The 20676-nt window shown below is 43.4% G+C and overlaps 1 protein-coding gene across 1 annotated transcript; it reads left to right on the top strand.

The window, feature by feature from the left end:
- The first annotated feature begins 7015 nt into the window (after window positions 1-7015).
- On the top strand, window positions 7016-15215 carry LOC134879500 (uncharacterized). Its single transcript, XM_063906046.1, is given in 4 exon segments — window positions 7016-7495; window positions 7498-8438; window positions 13951-14481; window positions 14531-15215. Coding segments are annotated over 4 exon segments (2637 nt in total).
- The last annotated feature ends 5461 nt before the right edge of the window (window positions 15216-20676 follow it).

The raw sequence follows: 20676 nt of genomic DNA, 5'->3' as shown, positions 1-20676 counted from the left end.
AATTTCACAATACAAACTCACAACGCAGGGTTTGTCCTTTCCCGCATAGTGCTCGTGAAGAATCTCCAGTGCTCTTCTTCCATCATGTTTCGCGTCCTTCATTACCAATGACAAACTCTTGTTGTCCAGACATTGCACTAGATTTGCATATGCCTCTCCGTTCTTTGCCTCATCTTCCACGAGAGCTGCTTCGTCTTCCTCAGTTATCTGCGGGTCCTCCAAGATAACTTCTTGGACGCCACGCAACTCCATGTGCGCGAGGAACCTCGTTTCACCAGAGTCCGTAATTTTTCTCATCACCGTCAAATAAAAGTCTGAACCACCTTCGCCTGCGTGACCTGGGCCCATAACCTGTAACATTAGACATTTCTGCAGCAGTCTATCTTTATAACAGTCACCAAAGTGGTTAGCTAGCACCTTCTAGTGACTAATATTCACGGGACAAAAATGACAGACAGCCATCGTCTCTTTGGTCTGGGAGCTCACTGACCGTTTGTTCTGCGCGTGCTCACAATAGCATCCTAGTGCACGCAGGCACACGCATTTATAATGACATCACTGCTGTGGGATATTTATAACATGGTGACATACATCCAGCATGTGTGTATGAGGTGGCTCTTTGCAGTAACACAGTCAAATAATTAGCTATTTGTCTCTGACTCGTTGGCCACCCCTGGTCTATGCAGTGGACGCTGTTTCTTTTCTTCTTACATTGAGTTAACTGATATTAATAATGATTTCTATATTGTGAAGCTCAGGATTAGGAACCTGCTCCAGGCTGTAGAGATGTGTGTCTCTCCAGCTGGTGTGTGACAGTGTTTTCTGGGGTTTCGGGGGCAATATAATACCTGTTACAACACACTTCAACCCGAAATGATGTGGTGTTTTTTTTTTTTTTAAAGAATTCACAAACATCGCGCGACATTCCGACACCAGAGAAATAATTGTGCAGGTAGAATAGTGTCTCAGTAAGCCTGTTTGCTGTTGGTTAAGAGGGCTGCAGAAACAGACTCGCTGCAGGCTCGAGAAAAGCAAAGAGAAAGACAGGAGAGCGCGCAGGCCGAAGCAACAGAAGGTCACTTTCTCTGGGTCTGCTGCTTGAACCCAGAGAAGTTCAGAGACTCGTGGCAGAGTGTTGAAGATCTGCAGCCTCTGTCCTCTGTGGAATCGCCGGCTTTTAGAAAGCTTGTCAGCCAAATCCCCGTAAACACACCAATGACAAGGTGAGCTAACGTTGAATAGAGACTCGTTCATATACAGCAGGTCACAGGGCCGTGCAGAGGCTCCACTAACATGTTATTAATAACACACAGAGACGTCATGTTACCGGTATATTATTCAGCCCACTGAAACGGAGCATGAGTTTAACTTCTAGCTCTTTCCCTAATGTTCAGCATGTACTGCCAGATAGATAGATAGCTTTAATTATTGAGCTGCAATAAACCTACATTTTACCATTTAAAGCCAAACTTTAGCAGTTATTTAAGTAACTTAAAGTAATGCAAAAGTAGTGTAACACATTACAGTTCAGTGACAGTAATATTGTAATGTAACTTATTACTTTAAAAAGACAGTAATAAGTAATATGTACTGTATTACATTTTGAAAGTAACTTGCCCATCACTGTCCACCGAGCCAAAGTCAGTCGTCCCGTTAATGATGAGAGGCAGGTGTGCTAACACTGCCTCATTGATCCCCGCTGACCGCTCCACAGCAGACAGTTTGTTTTCACCTCTGAGACTTGTAATTTGCGGTGGCCACACAAGGCAGTCCTTAACACAGGCCACTTTAGAGCCTCTCAGCCAGCCGTCAACATCAACCTCACACAGACTCGGCCTCCACAGCACACACCCTGTTTGGATGTCTCAATGCCCCTGTGTTGGGCCAAGAGGACATGAATATGGCTGGACACCTGGAATGTGGAACCAGAGAGATCGCTCCACATATGAACTCAAACTAACTGTTTTATGTCTCTGGTTTGTTTTGAATTAATAGCAAGACCTCCATCCCATAAACCCATGCAGCTTGGGAGTATTTCAAGTACAGCTGCCAGTAAGAAAAAGGCAGAGACAGCAGATTGTTACAATAATACAATTATGCAACATTTGTTTTGTATGAAAGTCAAACCAGGGTTGCTGCTCAGACTCGCTGACTGTAAATGGCCAGCTCAGAAATCCCAGAGGTCTCCTTTACTGAATTCCTCAACATGTTTTCTGTGGACCTCCTCTGAGAATGTGACGTGTCAGCAGACAGTTTGCATTGGATGAGTTGGTATAAACAGAAGGACAACTGACCTGTTACATGTACGGAAGAGGATAAGGGCCACATGAAAAAAATCTTTTGGGGGATGTGACATTTTTATTTATTTTTTTTGGTTCTGAGAAAAAAAGTCAAAATTCTGAGATTAAAGACAGAAGTACGGGTTCCTGTAGTGGCCCAACTTCAGTGAGAGACTCTCATAATGCACTATTGAACAATGAAGGAGGTAACGGAGTTTCTGCGTGCCAGAGGGCTTCCGGGGGAAAGCATATTCCAAATGGCAGAATAAAAGGTGAGTTATAAATCTATATGTGTTGTTTTGACGTTCGTAAAACAACGCAAAGGCGTTACAATGTGAAATGCAGACCATGTTTAGCTAGCTGCAAGTTTGTTAACTAATTCTGTAAATAATGGGTTTAGTCTTTTCAACACACGAGTGACGACTAACCAAGACTAACAGCCTGATGGTTTTCATGTTTCTGTAGAGATTGAATTAAGTGTGTTTATCAAGGCAGCTAGCTGAGAGCCTGACGTCTACCACTCACCTGCCTGCTAGTTATCGGGTGAGTTATATAAAGAGAAAGAACTGCTAACCTTTGTCTCCAGATATTGTCTTTAAAAAAACATTGTAAAAGTAATTTTTGCAGAGAGACAACCAAACAGCATGATGCTACATTAATGTTTGATATCAGTTCAATATTATTCAAATAAAAACCGATATTTTAATGTTGGAGAACTGTTCATTGATAATCTGATTGTAGTACACAGCTCAATTTAAAAAAACACTTGTATGTAAAAATATATCTAAAGCTCCTGAAGACACAAACACACCTCCTGAATAACACACTTGCTCTTCAGTTATATGTTTCTTGTCATTTCTGTTAGGTACATGCCTGAAGACACCGCTGCATCACCATTTACTCCTTCTCCGAGGGTCCAGAAGAACATCCAAGAGGAAAATTAAAACGTGATTTTATGAGATTCAATACCAATAAAGGCCAATAAAATTAACTGAGAAACTAGATTATAAATAAATATAATGAAACTGTTAAGAGTGGTTCAGTTTTCTAGGTTGACAATACTATTACTGTATTAGTAAAATCTCACGTCTGAAAAGTTCATTTAAAAGAAAGAGAGGACCCTTAAAATAAAGATTGGTCCTGCAGTGCATCATGTTGATTTTGTCTTTTGGACTGTTTGGCTAAATAAAGAAGCTAGAACAGGTCATTACATATTTCATGTATACAGTAGGGTTACAACACAATGACTTTGATATTAACTAATTTATTAGATGAAATATAATTGAGAAACACAACAATGACTTATCAACATTTCTGAAAGTTCATCGGTGGAATGTTAAAACAGCGGCTCATTAAACATTCAGCAGGATTAGCGTCATGTTTCTGGTCATCCAGGTAATGTAAATTCAATGTTAACTCAATAGTTGCCTCTGTTTTGAAGCATCTGGCTATGTAGCTGCTACATGTCGGCCTGCTGGTAGCTAACAGTGTGGAGGTGGCTAACGTTAGTCAAAAAATAATCAAGTTTGGATTCAAGGATTATGTATTGTTGATGACGCTAGAAAGAAAAGAACAGCTGTATGCAGGGTCTGCAGCTTATAAATCTCTGACACACAAAAAAAACACAAAAAGAAATGTACATGAATGTGTTTTAACGTTAGCTAACTTATTGGCTAGTCAAATGTTAGCGAGAAAGCTAACATTAAGTTTAAGCTATGTTACGCTAGGTTTCAAATGTCATCATGTTCATATTTTGAACAGACTTTTGATTCCTAGCTATATTGTCTGCAGTTCCAGGGTTACTTTTAATCTAATTTAATTGTCATGGGTCTAAATTAGATTTCAAATGATTAACTGTGTATGTAATGAAGATCATAGTTTGGGTTGAAAATAAACATTAACGTTAATGTGGAAACTAAAACTCAACTTTTCATAACCACTGTCTTTTAACTGATTTAAATGCGGAAACTGGGGGGGGGGGCGGAGCCGAACACCGAACATGTGAGATGTGCTTTTCACAGCTCTGTCGCTTTGTGACAAATTTCAACTATAAACAGTCCCTTCATCACCATTTCTTTATACTAGCTGACTCAATTTTATTTGCTTATCAGTGTGCTGGGCTGGTATTGCGTTTTGAATTCACCAATGTCTTCTGTAAAGCCGAAATCCGAGTTGACGCGGGGAGGCCGCAACAAAGCCCCCCAGCCGACTGAGCTACCACCATTGCTGGGCGAAGCTACTAGCGCGGCTAATTCCATCGATCTACGGGCTTTGTAGTCTATGCTGGATTCACTAAAGGAGGATATATGTGGCAGAATCGACTCGTTGGCATCTGATTTGAGAATTAAAATCAGCTCAGTACGCACAGAATTGAAGAATGCAACCGAACCTACTGCTGCAAAAGACAAATGAACATGGACAAACTCTTCACGACTTGGAGCTCGCGGCGAGCAATCATGGCGACCGACTCTCCTCACTCGATTCCACCGTCAGTGCGCTCAAAGCCTAATTGAAAACACTGATGGACAAATGTAAGGATTTGGGGGGGAGATCGAGGAGGAACAACCTACGACTGGTGAGAATGCCCGAGGGCTCTGAAGGACAGCGTCCGACAGAATTCATCGGCGGCTTATTGAAAGACCTGCTGAAGCTAGATGAAGTCCCGCTACTCGACAGAGCCCCTCGCACCCTGCGTGCCAAACCTAAGACGGGAGAGCCGCCCCGACCGGTTGTCATCAGGGTCCACTTTTTCCATATCCGGAACGAGATTCTACGACGGGCCAGCGAAACATCCCGCGGCTCCCCTCTGTTTTTTCAGGGCAAGAAACTGTCAATTTTCACCGACTATACCGTCGCTGTTGCCAAGAGGAGAGCTGCGTTTGGGGGAATGTGAACCCCCTCCTGTTGACTTGGGTCCATTGGAACACTACAGGAAGCCAACAGTCACAAACTTGGGTTTTAAGATGGACAGTGATTTTAAACTAGACCGGCAAACTGTGTTTGTTTACAAGGGAGGAGGGAGGGTTGTGTTTGTTTACAATTTCGTTTGAACAACGTCATTTCTAATATTTTGTTTATTGCTTGGTTGCCACGATCTGAATTCATTCACAGAGCATATTCTATAGTGATATATATTTTACACCCAGCACCAGTCTATGAGCCATCCTAATAGGCCTACCTCGCGGCAGAGTGGAGGGGTGATCAAATTCTCCAGCTGGAACTGTAAAGGCCTAAACCAGCCAATCAAACGTAGCAAAGTGCTTGGACATCTTAAACATCTGGGTGTTCACATTGCCTTTCTTCAAGAAACCCACCTTAAACCATCTGATCACACCAGTTTGCGGAAGAGGTGGGTTGGACAAGTGTATCACTCATCATTCCAGAGTAGATCCACAGGTGTGGCAATCTTGATTCATAAATCAGTTAATTTTACATGCTCAGATATCTCCTCTGATCCAAAATGGTAGATATGTTCTTGTGTCTGGGATACTTAATGGAACCCTGGTAGCTCTACTTAATGTATATGGCCCCAACTGGGATGACAGTTGCTTTTTCAGATCAGTATTCTCCTTAATTCCTGACCAGTCTAGGTATCATCGCATTTTAGGGGGGGACTTCAACTGTTGGCTTAATCCATCATTAGATCGCTCATCCACCAAAACGACAGTATTATCAAGCTCTGCTAAAGTTATTCGGTCCTCTATGGACGAGTTCTCACTTTCAGACCCTTGGCGTTTTCATAATCCATCCAATAAGATATACTCTTTTTTTCCTCATGTCCATCACACCTTCTCACGCATTGACTATTTCTTGATTGACAATCGGCTTATTCCATTGGTATTATCCTGCTCATATGATGCTATTGTCATATCAGACCACGCCCCAGTTCTAATGGACTTGCAAATCAAGGGATGCGATAATGCCCGTCCATCCTGGCGACTGAATACATGTCTGTTATCAAATGAAGATTTGGTTACTTTTATTTCCCAGCAGATTAACTTTTTTTTTTAGAAATGAATAGGACACCAAGGATCTCATCTTCATTACTGTGGGAGACACTGAAGGCATATTTGAGGGGGGAAATTATTTCTTATTGTGCCCACGAAAGTAGAGCCTGGGGGAAGAAACTGACAAATTTGACCGAACAGATCACACAGATTGATGACACTTACTCTGTAACTCCATCACCAGATCTATACAAGGAACGCCTTTTGCGACAAGCAGAATTTGATGTTCTTTCTACAGCTCACACTGAGAAATTGCTGTTTAAGTCCAGAAGTGCTTGCTACGAATTTGGCGACAAAGCAAGTAAATTACTAGCTCACCAATTAAGACAGAAATCAACTTCTCATCAAATCCCTAAAATTCAGACTCCATCAGGTATAACCACTGACCCCAAACAGATTAATGAACAATTTAAACGATTTTACTCCTTTCTTTATACGGCGGAGCCGCCGAACGATCCGTCTATATTTAACAATTGTTTCGATCCTCTAGACCAGTCTTTACTAGGGGTCGCTCCGGACCACTGGTGGTCCGTGAGCGACCCCTAGTGGTCCGTGAGTATTTTGGTAAAATGTCACATTTGAAATTAATATATTATAAGTTTAAAGTGTTTCTCAAACTGTCTTAAAATGACTAGTATAGAGTGTAGCATAGATGTAGCGTAGCTACGTAGGTTACGATCTTACGTCATAAATGATTTGCGCGCTCAATTTGAGCTGTCAACTGACAAGATGGATCGATGGCTAAAGACAGGGTCAGTTAAAAGAAAATTAAATGACAAATCTGACGTGACAGTCAAGGTGCATCGTCCTGATGCAGGAGATCCAGCAACTACAAGTGGTTCAGCCGCAGCGACAAGTGATTTTGTGTGCGTTACTGAGTCCCAGGAGAGCGGTTCGCCGTCTAACCACCACCCGGCTGAAAGCTGTGAAACTCGGCTTGATCGCGGAAAGTCCAGCGCTAAAGTGAAGAGAAAATATCACAGCGACTACATAAAATTCGGATTTTTCTGGACTGGAGATGAAGAGGATCCCAATCCACACTGTGTTTTGTGCTACGAGTCGTTGGCTAACGAGGCTATGAAACCCGCCAAGCTCAAGCGTCATTTTGAGAGCAAACACAAGGATTACATCGGGAAACCTTTAGCATTGTTTGAGAGAAAACGTGATGAACTTAAAAAACACATGACGAAGGCGCCCTCACATTTTTTTGCGACGGGGAAAATGCGAAGGCTACAGAGGCATCATACAGGGTATCCCTTCTCATCGCAAAAACAGGGAAACCTCATTCGATAGGTGAGAATTTAGTCAAACCAGCTGCCAAGGTTATGGCTAATGTATTGTTTGGGGAGAAAGCAAGCGACGAAATTAACAGGGTCCCCCTCTCCAATGATACTGTCCAGCAGCGAATAACAGCCATGGCCGAAAATGTGAAAGATCAGCTGATCACACGTTTACGCCAAAGCCAGTTTTTCACACTGCAACTGGACGAGTCAACTGATATCGTGAATGAGGCAAATCTGCTGTGTTTTGTAAGGTACATTTATGATGGCGGTGTGCAGGATGAATTTCTGTTTTGTCGTTCCCTGCCGACCAACACCACAGGGGAAGCCATTTTTGACTCAGTCAACGATTTCATCCTGCAGAATAATATCGACTGGACACGATGTGTTGGTATTTGCACAGATGGTGCAACTGCAATGACTGGGAAACACAAGGGACTGGCAGCGCGCGTACGCGCAGTTGCACCTTGCGCCACAGCAACACACTGTTGCATTCACAGAGAACAGCTGGCTGTGAAAATAATGCCACCATGCCTCAAATCAGTACTGGACGAGTCTGTGAAAATTGTTAATACAATAAAAACCAAAGCACTGAACACACGTCTTTTTAAAGCTCTGTGTGATGAAATGGGAAGTGAACACACAAAACTGCTTTTCCATACTGAAGTTCGCTGGCTGTCGCGTGGGAAAGTTCTCACCCGTCTATTTGAACTGCGCGATGAGGTGATGTTATTCTTGCATCATACTGATGAACTGTATGACAGACTGCATGATTTCCAGTGGCTCTCAAAATTGGCATACCTGGCCGATGTCTTTAGCGCTCTCAATGCTTTGAACTTAGCGCTGCAGGGAAAAGCCGTCACCGCCTTCAATGTGCAGGACAGAATTAAAGCCGCACGCCTCAAGATGGAAGTGTGGTGTGTCCGTCTGGATCGCCAGGAGTTTGACTGTTTTCCGACGCTTGTGGATTTTCTCCTCGCTGCAGATGAAGAGCTGGACGGCGGCACAGTTGCAGCCTTCAAGGAACATCTGCAAGGCCTTCACTTTCAGCTGGGAAGATATTTCCCAGAACTAGATGCAGGCTATGAGTGGATCAGGAATCCATTTGGGGACAAAACGCACATCAAACACGTCAGTTCCAAGCTCCCATCAAGACAGGTTGACAGCCTTGTGGACATCGCATCTGATTGGACACTGAGGACTTTTGGGTCCACGTCCAGCCTGAGCACCCAGAGCTGGCTGACGCTGCTCTGAAACTGTTGATGCCGTTTCCAACCACCTACAACTGTGCAGTTGGTTTTTCTACACTTGTTGGTCTGAAAACAAAGCAGCGTAACAGGATCAATGTGGACTGTGATATGAGACTAAAACTCTCCAGTTTGGATCCAGACATTGTTTCACTGATGTCTCAGCACAAGCAGCACCATTCCTCCCATTAGGTAGCAGCAGAGACACACAGTGTATGAGTGAGTAAACAATGCTATTTGTAAATGTAACAGTGTAAATAATGACCTTGTGTTTATTGTTAAAGTCTTGTTAAACTTGGGTCTGCAACCATAGTTTTACTGTATTTTATTTTTGAAAATCCACAGCAGAAGTTTGTGTCGTACTAAATGCGGTGCATTTTGCGTATCTCTCTGTTCGCTCGGACATAAACTCAGTAATAAATGTACTCTATGTTTCATATGATGTGTAAAATCTATCAGCATTTACCGTTTGAATCGCATGTGAACGAAATGCTTGTAGAATCCGTAGGCTGTGATTTCGCTTGATGCGGAAAAGGCCTTTGACCGCATCGAGTGGGACTACCTTTTTCGCAGCTTGGAGAAATTTGTTAGACTGCTCTATACCTCCCCCATAGCCTCAGTCAGGACCAATAATACCTACTCTGACTATTTTTCTCTCGCTTGCTCTACTAGGCAAGGCTGCAAATCTGAGTCCATTGCTATTTGCAATTGCAATTGAACCATTGGCCATTGCCCTTAGAACAAGCCCTCATATAACTGGCATTAAGCGATTTGGAGTTGAGTAGAAGACCTCCCTTTATGCTGATGATTTGTTATTGTATGTTTCTAATCTCTCTGTCTCTATCCCAGCTGCCCTTGACATTTTTAGCCTGTTTGGTAAAATATCAGGGTATAAACTTAATTTGGACAAAAGTGAGCTATTCCCTTTGAACTCAGAAGCCCGTAAGTATCCCCTGCACACTCTGCCTTTTAAAATTAGTACATGTGGCTTCACCTATCTTGGCATTCGCTTCCCGGATAAATTTGCAGACTTATTTAAAGTAAATTTCACCCCTTTATTGACAAAACTACAGAACGACTTTGCGCGCTGGTCATTACTGAACTTATCCTTGTCCGGCACGAGTCAATTCGGTTAAAATGAACTCCTGACCCAAATTCTCATACCTCTTTCAGTCTCTACCCATTTTCCTTACGCAGTCATTTTTCATAAAATTGATAATTTGGTGACTGAATTCATCTGGAATGGTAAAGTACCTAGGCTTAGCAGGCTTATATTACAAAGCCCCAAATCTCTGGGAGGCCTTGCTCTACCAAATTTTAAATGTTATTATTGGGCAGCCAATATCAGGATACTGCACCACTAGGCTCGGTTGGAGAACTCCCCTTCTCCTCCTGCATGGCTGGCCGTAGAGGTCTCCTCTTCTAGTCCCGCTTCCTTGGCAGCACTTGCACATGCTCCTTTAAACTTTTCTTTTTCCCCCTACTCTAAAAATGTTATTGTTAAATCAACACTCAGGGTTTGCGACCAGTTTAGACGACACTTTGGCTTACAATCTTTTTCTCTACTGGCTCCGATTGCAGCCAACCCCGTCTTCCCTCCATCTGTAATGGATAGGGCTTTCTCCTCCTGGTCCACACTTGGTATCAGAACCTTCAAAGAGCTATATATAGGAAATATATTTGCATCATTTGAACAACTATCTGAAAAGTACTCACTTTTAAGACCACACTTTTTTAGATACCTGCAAGTCCGCAATTTTGTCCGTAATATAAGTCCACAGTTTCCCGGACTCTGTCCCCATTGACTCCTTTTTGAAGCCTGTACCTTGTTTTAGGGAATGATTTCTGTTATGTATTTGTTGATTTCTTCACTACGCCCTAACTCTCTACAAAACACCAAGCACCGATGGGAGGAGGACCTGGGTGAGGAGATAACCGAGGAGCTATGGGATGTAATTCTACGCCGGGTTCATTCCTCCTCAATTTGTTCCAGACATGGGCTGATGCAATGTAAAATTGTCCATCGCACACATTTAACCAAAGTTAGACTTTCCTAGATTTATGGTAACATTGACCCCACCTGTGACAGATGCCATCAGGCCCCGGCCACATATAGCCACGTGTTTTGGTCGTGCCCTTCCGTACATGGATTTTGGTCTGAAATGTTCAAACTATTTCAAATAGTATCGACATTCCAATTGATCCGACAGCCCTAACAGCTTTATTTGGGGTCACCCCCACTGATTTGGTACTACCGCGCTATAAGGCAGATCTAATAGCCTTTACAACCCTTCTAGCCAGGCGGTTGGTTCTATTGAAGTGGAAATCCCCCTCTTCTCTGTCTCAATCTGTATGGTTAAAAGACATCTTGTATTTCATTAAGATGGAGAAGATAAGGTGTGTCATAAGGGGCTCAGCGTCCAGATTTTATAAAACATGGGGTCCTTTTCTAAATTACATCAAGGAACACCACACTTCTGATGTACCATAGATAATTTCGTAGCGTCTTATTTTTTATTCTATTTTTTTTCTTCCCTTTTTGGACATGGTGACTTGGGTGCATTTCTTTGAGTTGTTTGATCACTGCACTCTCAGTTTTTATTATTATTTTTTTTAAATGTCTTATTCTCTCTGGGCAAAACTTTATAATAGTGTGTGATAATGTTTATGGTCTTTGTATTTGTGTTTGATGGGTTAGGCGACTAAGCAAGCTATTAATATCTGCTTAAATGTATGCTTTGATATGACATTTTGTACGCTTATGTCTATGAAACTTCAATAAAAAAAGTTTTGAAAAAAAAATGCAGAAACTGGGTTTATTCATCAGAATTTCGTGCGAGTTGACTTGAGACTTGCTTATGACTTGCGCATACAGTGTTTAGCTGTCAGATGGGACTGATGAGAGCTGTGGGACTGAAGCAAAACTGCTAAACTGGCGTAAATAAATGATTTGTAAAAAGCTGAGGGAAAATGCAGTCCAGTTGACTCTGACAAAGTTATTAAATTAATTGTTAATACAATCATTTTGGTTAGACAAGCTTTCACATCTGCAGCCAGGGTTGGGAGGGTTACTTTAAAACAAAATCTGTTACAAAAACTAAATACCCGAAGAAAGAAATAGTCATTTTCATGAAGCCTATTCAGGCAGCAGCCTGTCCACCAACACTGAAAAACATGAGCACATAGCACAGTTTAAAAAAGCAGAAATAAAATCTGAGCTGACTATTTTAGTTTAATACACAGAGTAGATTAACAAAGGAAGACCCTCAGAAGATAGACAGGCTGCGAGGTCCCTTAGCAAGTTGAATGCTAGGTCTAATTATCCTGCAAGTAATCCCCATTTAAAAAAAAAATAACAGCATCCTGATTACGTCTTTCTTTATGTTACTGTCAGGAAATACTGTTACTTTTTTGTATCCTGTTATCTGTTATCTATTACTCCCAGCAGCTACGGCTCAACCAACAAAGAAAGATCCGGAACACAAAGCTTTATCAACAGAGAGTCTACTGAGGTCACAATGTCATGTTACATTCAGCGATTATGAATTAATAACTGTCCTGATATTGAAATACAAACTATATTTTACGCCACTCTGCTGTTTTACAAGAGTGTTTCCATTGAGAGAATCGTGCACACACAGACATACCTTGCTGCCACTCTGCCTCCGTACTGTGTTGTTACTGGCAGAGACAGATACCTGGAGCACGGGTAAGGATTTTTCAGCAGTATTACTATTCTGAGTATGATTTCTGACGGTCTCTCTGCCAACATCTGTACGAGCCTCACAGACTGCAGAGGTTCTGGAAGCGTGATGGACCAGCTCACAGTCCACATACCTCCACTACCCTCCAAACTGTCTGAGCGTGTGGGGGGGGGGGGGGGGGGGTTCTGTTTCACAGCCAGAAAAACATCTGTCATGCAAGGCGCCGCTGTGACCAAACAAAATCAGCAGCGGCTAGAAAATATGATTTCACCAGGAGAGGAATGTGAGCGCAGGAGAGGTGCATGATGGGAGGAGAGCGATTGGCTGGGGGGAACAAATCTGGTCTTTAGGAAACTTTATTTAAATTGATGAATAAGATTAAATTGCATACATAAAACATAAAGCTGAGTTAAAGTGCAGTGATGCAGGTCTGAGTTTTATCGAGGCTTCTCCTTCTACTTTCTGTAGCTATGTTTTCTGCCCCCCGCCCCCCGCTACTACTAATTTTGTGTGTTTGTCGGATTCATAAATAGTCTGTACTAATATTGTAATAGTAGAATAAATACAAAAAGTCTCCCAGACGTTTTGTATACAGTCTGATTGTTAATTGCAACACTTATTTTTGTTTTCGCATCGGTCTTTACTTTCATTAAGCGGTACATAACAATTATAATGGACATTAAATGTTAAAACAAGGCCTGGCAGGACCGACCAGACCCACTGAGTTCTATAGCAATCCTTTAGGAGGGACTGCAGAGTGGGACTAAAATGCTGCAGGCGAGTTGTAAGTGTGCAGGGGTCTGGAGTTAAAATCCCAGCTATGCCCTTCAACGAGACATTTGAGGACCTGTCAGGGTTGGGGAAACAGGACACAAGTGCAGTAAATCAAGGGGAAGCAGGTAAGGGTCCAAACAAAAAGCGAGCTTGATTGAAAAGCTGTTGACGACAACACGAATCAAGGGGAACACAGAACACGAAAACCACTTAGCTCCAGACATGAAGGGCGACAGGAACAGGCAGGTATCATGGACAAGATCAGGGAAGAAATGACGACGACCGAACAACAGACAAAAGGGAAACAGGGACTAAATACACATGGGTAATCACAAGACGAGAGACAGATGGAAGGGGGAGGAAAAACACAGGGGCAACAGGTGAACACAATGACGCAATCAGGCACAGGAGGGAAACAGGAAGTGAAGCTTAACATGACACAAGAGGGGAAAACATTTCAAAATAAAACACACAACACAAAGACATGACAGACACGAAACAAGGATCATGACAGAACCCCCCTCTCAAGGGGCGGATTCCAGACGTCCCAACAAAGTCCAAAAAAATCCAACAGGCTGGGTGGAGGGGGTCTGGAGGAGGGACGCATGACCAAGGCCAAAAGGGTGGGTGGAGGGGGTCCAGAGGTGGGATTCGGGCAGGTGGCCCAGGGGCAAGACAGAGGACGAGGAAGGTGACTCGGCCGGACGACCCGGGGGCAAGGCAGAGGACGAGGAGGGTGCCTCGGGCGGACGGCCCACGGGCAAGGCATGGACGAGGGCTTGTGGCAAGGGAACTCCGGAAGCCGGAGACATGGGTGGATGCCAAGGCGAGGGAACTCCGGAGGCCGGAGACATGGGCGGAGACAGGGGCGGAGGCAAGGGCGTAGACCATGGCGAGGGAATTTTGGAGGACGAGCTAGATGACAGTGGAATAGCTCCGGTGGGCGGCGAGACAGTTTTGGAGGACGGCCTGGAAGGTGGCGAGACAGCTCCGGAGGACAGCGAGACAGCTCCGGAGGACGGCCTGGAGGACAGCGGAATAGCTCCGAAGGGCAGCGAGAAACTTCAGGAGGATGGCGTGGAAGGCGACGAGAAAGCTGCTGAGAACGGCCTGGAGGACGGCCTGGAGGACGGTGAAATAGCTCCAGGGGACGGCCTGGAAGGCAGCGAGACGCCTCTGGAGGACGGGCTGTAGGACGGACTGGAGGACGACGAGACGCCTCTGGACGACGGGCTGTAGGACGGGCTGTAGGACGGGCTGGAGGACGGCGAGAAAGCCTCTGGACAACGGGCTGGAGGACGGCGGGCTGGAGGACGGCGGGCTGGAGGCCGGCGGGACCGCTCCGGGGAGACGCCTCTGGAGGACGGGCTGTAGGACGGACTGGAGGACGACGAGACGCCTCTGGACGACGGGCTGTTGGATGGGCTGGAGGACGACGAGATGCCTCTGGACGACGGGCTGTAGGACGGGCTGGAGGACGGCGAGAAAGCCTCTTGACAATGGGCTGGAGGACGGCGGGCTGGAGGACGGCAGGCTGGAGGACGGCGGGCTGGAGGCCGGCGGGACCGCTCCGGGGGAAAGTAAGGAGCACCTGGAGCAGGAGGCAGCAGGGCCACCGCGGCGACAGGAGCACCAGTCGGCGGGATCCCCGACGGGACATGAGCTGTTGTCGGCGGGACCCCCGTTGGTACTGGTATCTGCGGGACCCCCGAAGAGGCAGGAGATGGCTTTGGCGGGAACCCAGGTGGTACTGGCGTTGGCGGGACCCCCGAAGAGGCAGGTGCAGGGGCCGGCAGCACCACCGACGGGACATGAACTAGAGTCGGCGGGGCATGAGCTTGAGTCGGCGGGGGCCCCAACTGGACAGGGACATGGATTGGTGGGACCAGCAACGGAACAGGTGTTGGAGGGGCCACCGACTTGACGGGGTGAGGAGTTGGCGGGACCCCCAACGGAACAAGAGCAGGTGTTGGCGGGACCCCCATCAATGACGCAGAGAGGAAGTGAAGCCTAACATGACACAAGAGAGAAAACATTTCAAAATAAAACACACAACACAAAGACATGACAGACACGAAACAAGGATCATGACAGGACCTCAGGGAAGAAAATGAATGTGGATTTACTGGAGCAGCGATCTGATCAGAAACTGGGTCTGGCCAGAAAGAACAAGTAACATGTTCTCCCTGGCGTCTGAAACATGGTGTCAGAGGGAGCCTGTTGGGATGATGTGACCGCCCCTCCCCATGCTCTCCCTAAGTCCTTCAGGAGTCTGGAGGGATCTAATCAATCACTACAGGCCAAAAGAATGCTCAGACATGCCATTCCTGCAGATCCCCGTTAGGTTCATGTTTTTGTTAGTTTTCTCCCGGCTGAGAAGTCAGCACACCAAGGAGCTGGACAAACATCAGAGTCCTTCAGGAGCAGCTCAGTACAGGGAGGGCTGATATCCTGAATGGAGTGGAAGATTCCCAATGCTACGAGGCGGGCATTAATGAAAGATGATTTGTTTCGTCAAGAAAAAGTAACCCCGTTCCATGGCACACCAACGGCTAGAGCTGATACCCCTGACCCAGCAGACCAGTTCCTGTTCTGGCTTTGTGCTCGGAGCTTTTTCTGGTTCAGAACTGATTCTCCTTTCTGGGCCCTGGTTGTGTTTCCACCGCACAGAGCTCAACTGGTGCTGCGTCATGACATCAGCAAGTATTTAAAACCTCTGAAGTGTCCAAATTGAACAATCAGAATCGAATATTCAACTAAGCTGTGTTCAGAGGTGGGAGAAGTACTCCGATCGTGAGCAAAAGCAGAAGTACTCAGGTCTTTTACTCGAGTAAAAGTAGAAGTACTCAGATCTTGTACTTGAGTAAAAGTAGAAAGTACTCAGGTCTTGTACTCAAGTAAAAGTAGAAATACTCAGTTCTTGTACTTGAGTAAGTACTCAGGTCTTTTACTCGAGTAAAAGTAGAAGTACTCAGATCTTGTACTTGAGTAAAAGTAGAAGTACTCAGGTCTTGTACTTGAGTAAAAGTAGAAGTACTCAGTTCTTGTACTCGAGTAAAAGTAGAAGTACTCAGTTCTTGTACTTGAGTAAGTACTCAGATCTTGTACTTGAGTAAAAGTAGAAGTACTCAGGTCTTGTACTTCAGTAAAAGTAGAAGTACTCAGTTCTTGTACTTGAGTAAAAGTAGAAGTACTCAGATCTTGTACTTCAGTAAAAGTAGAAGTACCTGAGTGTAGGAATACTCTGTCACAGTAAAAGTCCTGCATTCTAAATGTTCCTCCAGTGAAAGTAGAAAGTACTCTCATCTAAATGTACTTAAAGTAGCGACAGTAAAAGTAGTCATTGTTTGATTGGTCCATTTCAGAATAATATCTCTGATATGTTTTATAATGATTGATCATTAAAGTGTTCTCAGAGCTGGTAAAGGTGCAGCTAGTTTGAATGGCTCTGTATACTGCAGGGTAGCTGCTGGATTTACTCCAGGTGAACTAAAGTCAGATTTAAGGGCTGATTATATTTACCATCATTAATCCAGATTTGTAAAGTAACTAAAGGGATTAAATACATGAAGTGGAGTAAAAGTACACCATTCACTTCTGAATTTGTAGTAGAGAAGAAGGAGAAAGTAGCGAAACTTCTAAATACTCAAATAAAGTACATTCAAAATTGGACAGTCCTTGAGTAAATCTACTTAGTTACTTTACACCACAGGCTGTGTTATAATACATGATCAGATATTCAGCTGCAGATGAGAACTTTATTTCATTACATAACAGTGAGCCAAATCCACTCCACACGGTTGTTTGTTCAAATTAGGTTGAACTGCTCCTGGAACAAAATGCGTTTGGATTAATGATGTTACAAACCACCACAGCAGCAATTGGAAATGAAGTTATTTTTTAGGAGAATTACTCAAAGCCCTGTTAACCCAAAAGACCAGAATCAATATTGCAAAGCCCAGTTCTTTTCTGGCACAATCCAATGTATTGACCCGTTTTAATTAAAATAATTACGGAAGTTAGGAGCAAATGGAGCAGCAGGAAGAGCTGCATGCTGCCATGAGATGCTTAGTTGTAGAAACAGTCATAAACAATGGTGATTGAAACAACAGACGTCCAAAATTGTTATGTTACAATTCTAGAATGGTCTTTTAAACATGCCTCTCTAAGCTGACATCCTCTCTGAATATTAATGAGCTGGCTCCTGGACCACAGGGGACCGTCTCACACCTCTGAGCATCTGTTACTGACCCAATAAACCTTTCACAAGACTGCTCCAAAAACAAACAAAAGAAGAGGTTATCACCCGTCACAAAGAGTAGAAAACAGCCTCACGACAAATCCATTGAGCGCACTGATGTGTATTTAATCAGAGTGATGTCTGCTGTGTGTATTGTCCACACAATCTACCACAGCAGCACTTCATTGTTGCCAAGTAAAATGAAAAGTATACCCAAAGTACAGCGGTGTTGAAGTGTTCAGGGTTAACCTTCCTGTTGTCTTTGGGTCTAATTTGACTCGTTCCCAAATGTTTTTATGTCAACATAAAAGGTTTATTTTAGGTCAGTAGCAGAAAAATAACAGGTTTGCTTATACTTTGGTTTTCCACAAAGCATCTGAGGGAAATTAGGTTTAATTTTTGTGTAAATGAAGTATATTGACCATTAATTATCAAAAGAAGAGTAAAACGTGTGGTTATAAGTAGGAATAAAGTTGCTTTAAAGGTGTAAAATTAATTTGGGTGAATATTTATACTATATTCTTTATAAAAAGTCATCTGGGCGGATAAAGGTTGATAGGAAGACAACACATGGGTTAACTGAGATGCTGTTAGGTCAGTATGAATGTTAACCATGTGTTTCAGAGTCTCTTATGACTACATTTAAGATGGTGCTCCACAGAAAGATGTTCTTACTTTGAATGTAGTAATTACTAAATATTTACTCCATTCCAGCAACTGTCAGATGTACAGTGGTATGCAAAAGTTTGGGCACCCCTCTGAGATTTCATGACAATTTGCTTTTCCTTTATAATAGAAGATCACAGCAACAACATTTGTTTTCCTACAAAGATGTAGACGTTTTAGTGTTTTCCAGACCAAAATTCTTAGGGTAGCATTACATAGTTTTATTATAATAAAATAAAATGCAAAAAATGGGATGTGCAAAAGTTTGGGCACCCTTATAAATAGCATTCATTTCAACACCTGTACGGATTTATAGCTGACAGGTTGCTGCACAAAATTGCTTTGATTAGCTCATTAGACCTTCAATTACAAAGACAGGTGGAACCAATCATGAAAAAGGCTATTTAACATAGGTAATAGCTGGCTGTGCCTGGCCTAGGTTCTTTCTTAGGGAGTGGCAAGATGGGGACCTCAAAACAACTCTCCACTGACCTGAAAGCTAAGATAATCCAACATTATAAATTAGGAGAAGGGTACAAAAAATTATCTGACAGGTTTAAACTGTCTGTCTCCACAGTCAGAAACGTAGTTGTGAAATGGAAGGCCACAGGTACAGTCCGTGTGAAGGAAAGATGTGGTAGGCCGACAAAAATAGGGGAAAGGCACAGGCGAAGGATGGTGAAAATGGTCACAGAGAAGCCACAGACCACCTCCAGAGAACTACAACAACATCTGGCTGCTGATGGTGTAGTTGTTCACCGTTCCACAATCCAGCGTACTTTGCACCAGGAAGAGCTCATTGGAAGGGTGATGTGCAAAAAGCCTTTCCTGAGTGTTAATCACAAGAAGAGTCGCATGAGGTATGCAAAAGCACATCTGGACAAGCCAGAAGCATTTTGGAACAAAATACTGTGGTCAGATGAGACCAAGATTGAGTTATTTGGTCATAACATGAACAGGTATGCATGGCGAAAAAAACACACTGCATTCAATGAAAAGAACTTGTTGCCCACTGTAAAATTTGGTGGAGGATCTATCATGTTATGGGGCTGTGTGGCTAGCACAGGTACTGGAAAACTTGTTAAAGTTGAGGGCCACATGAATTCCTTACAGTACCAGGAGATTCTTGACAAGAATGTTCTAGAGTCAGTCACAAAGTTGAAGCTACGCCGGGGTTGGATTTTTCAGCAGGACAATGATCCTAAGCACCGATCAAAATCCACCAAGGAATTCATGCAGAAGCACAGGTACAATGTTCTGGAATGGCCATCCCAGTCCCCAGACCTTAACATCATTGAAAATGTATGGATTTATTTGAAGAAGGCTGTCCATGCACGGAGGCCAAGAAACCTGACTGAACTGGAGACGTTTTGTGTGGAAGAATGGGCCAAAATACCACCTGCCAGGCTTAAGGGACTTGTCTGTGGCTACAGGAGGCGTCTACAGGCCGTTATTGCAGCAAAAGGAGGCAATACTAAATATTAATGGAATTATTTCTTAGGGGTGCCCAAATTTATGCACATGCCTATTTTTGTTTGAATGCACATAAACATGTTTCTCTTTGACCAATAAAAGTTATTTCACTACTGAGATGTTTCTGTTACCATAAGGTATAACATATGTTAAAATGAAGTTGCTGCTTCAAAAGCTCAGCAAGTGACAAACTGATGCAGTGGTTTTCCTAAGGGGTGCCCAAACTTTTGCATACCACTGTATATGTTGGCTATCTGGCTGAACCAACAAACCAACCAAACTTAAGTTAGCTTGTTACATATCAAACAATCATGGGAGTCAGAAAATCTGACATGAAGCTTGATTAAAATACTGGTAAATACAGTATATACCTGGCTGCTATACCTCAGAACTGTTACAGGATGTGTATTTTCTGTATTTTGTAAATTGTGTAATTTTTTTTTCTTGGCTAACATTAAGCTGTCTTTGGCTCTTTCTGCTGTAACAAATGCAAATGTCCCCTCTGTGGGACCCATAAAGGTATTCTGATTCTGATTAAATTACTGTTAAATAGAATTATAAACTGGGAAGTTTTGATCATTTTAACTTTACAAAAACCAAACAATATACCTCTAATCCCATACTTTTATAAAATGATGGCAAATCCGGCTGAATGGGTTCCTGTAGCATGTTTATGGCTGATCAGTTCCACTAATCCAGGCTAGCAAGCACTTTTTGATTGCTATAACCTGATTGGTTTGCTATTTTTATTAGGACATGTTTTACCCAGATGCTAGGAAGATGGAGACTTCCATCTTTAAATGAATTTGGACGTGAATAAAAATCGTAAGAGCACACCTTGCATTATCAAAATAGGTTTCGCATCTTTAAAGCATATAGAAACACACTGACATCAGTGGGACTTTATTCCTGTGTTACAGCAGATTAATGTCCTCACAGAGAAAAGGAAGTGCCAGCGGACAGTGAGAGGATGACCTTGGTCAACCGGAAACTGTTTGACACTTTG

The sequence above is a fragment of the Eleginops maclovinus genome, chromosome 17 (genome assembly GCF_036324505.1).
Source record: "Eleginops maclovinus isolate JMC-PN-2008 ecotype Puerto Natales chromosome 17, JC_Emac_rtc_rv5, whole genome shotgun sequence".
NCBI classification, from domain to species: Eukaryota; Metazoa; Chordata; class Actinopteri; order Perciformes; family Eleginopidae; genus Eleginops; species Eleginops maclovinus.
The sequence above is the reverse complement of the archived record's forward strand: the minus strand, read 5'-3'. Positions and strand labels throughout refer to the sequence as shown.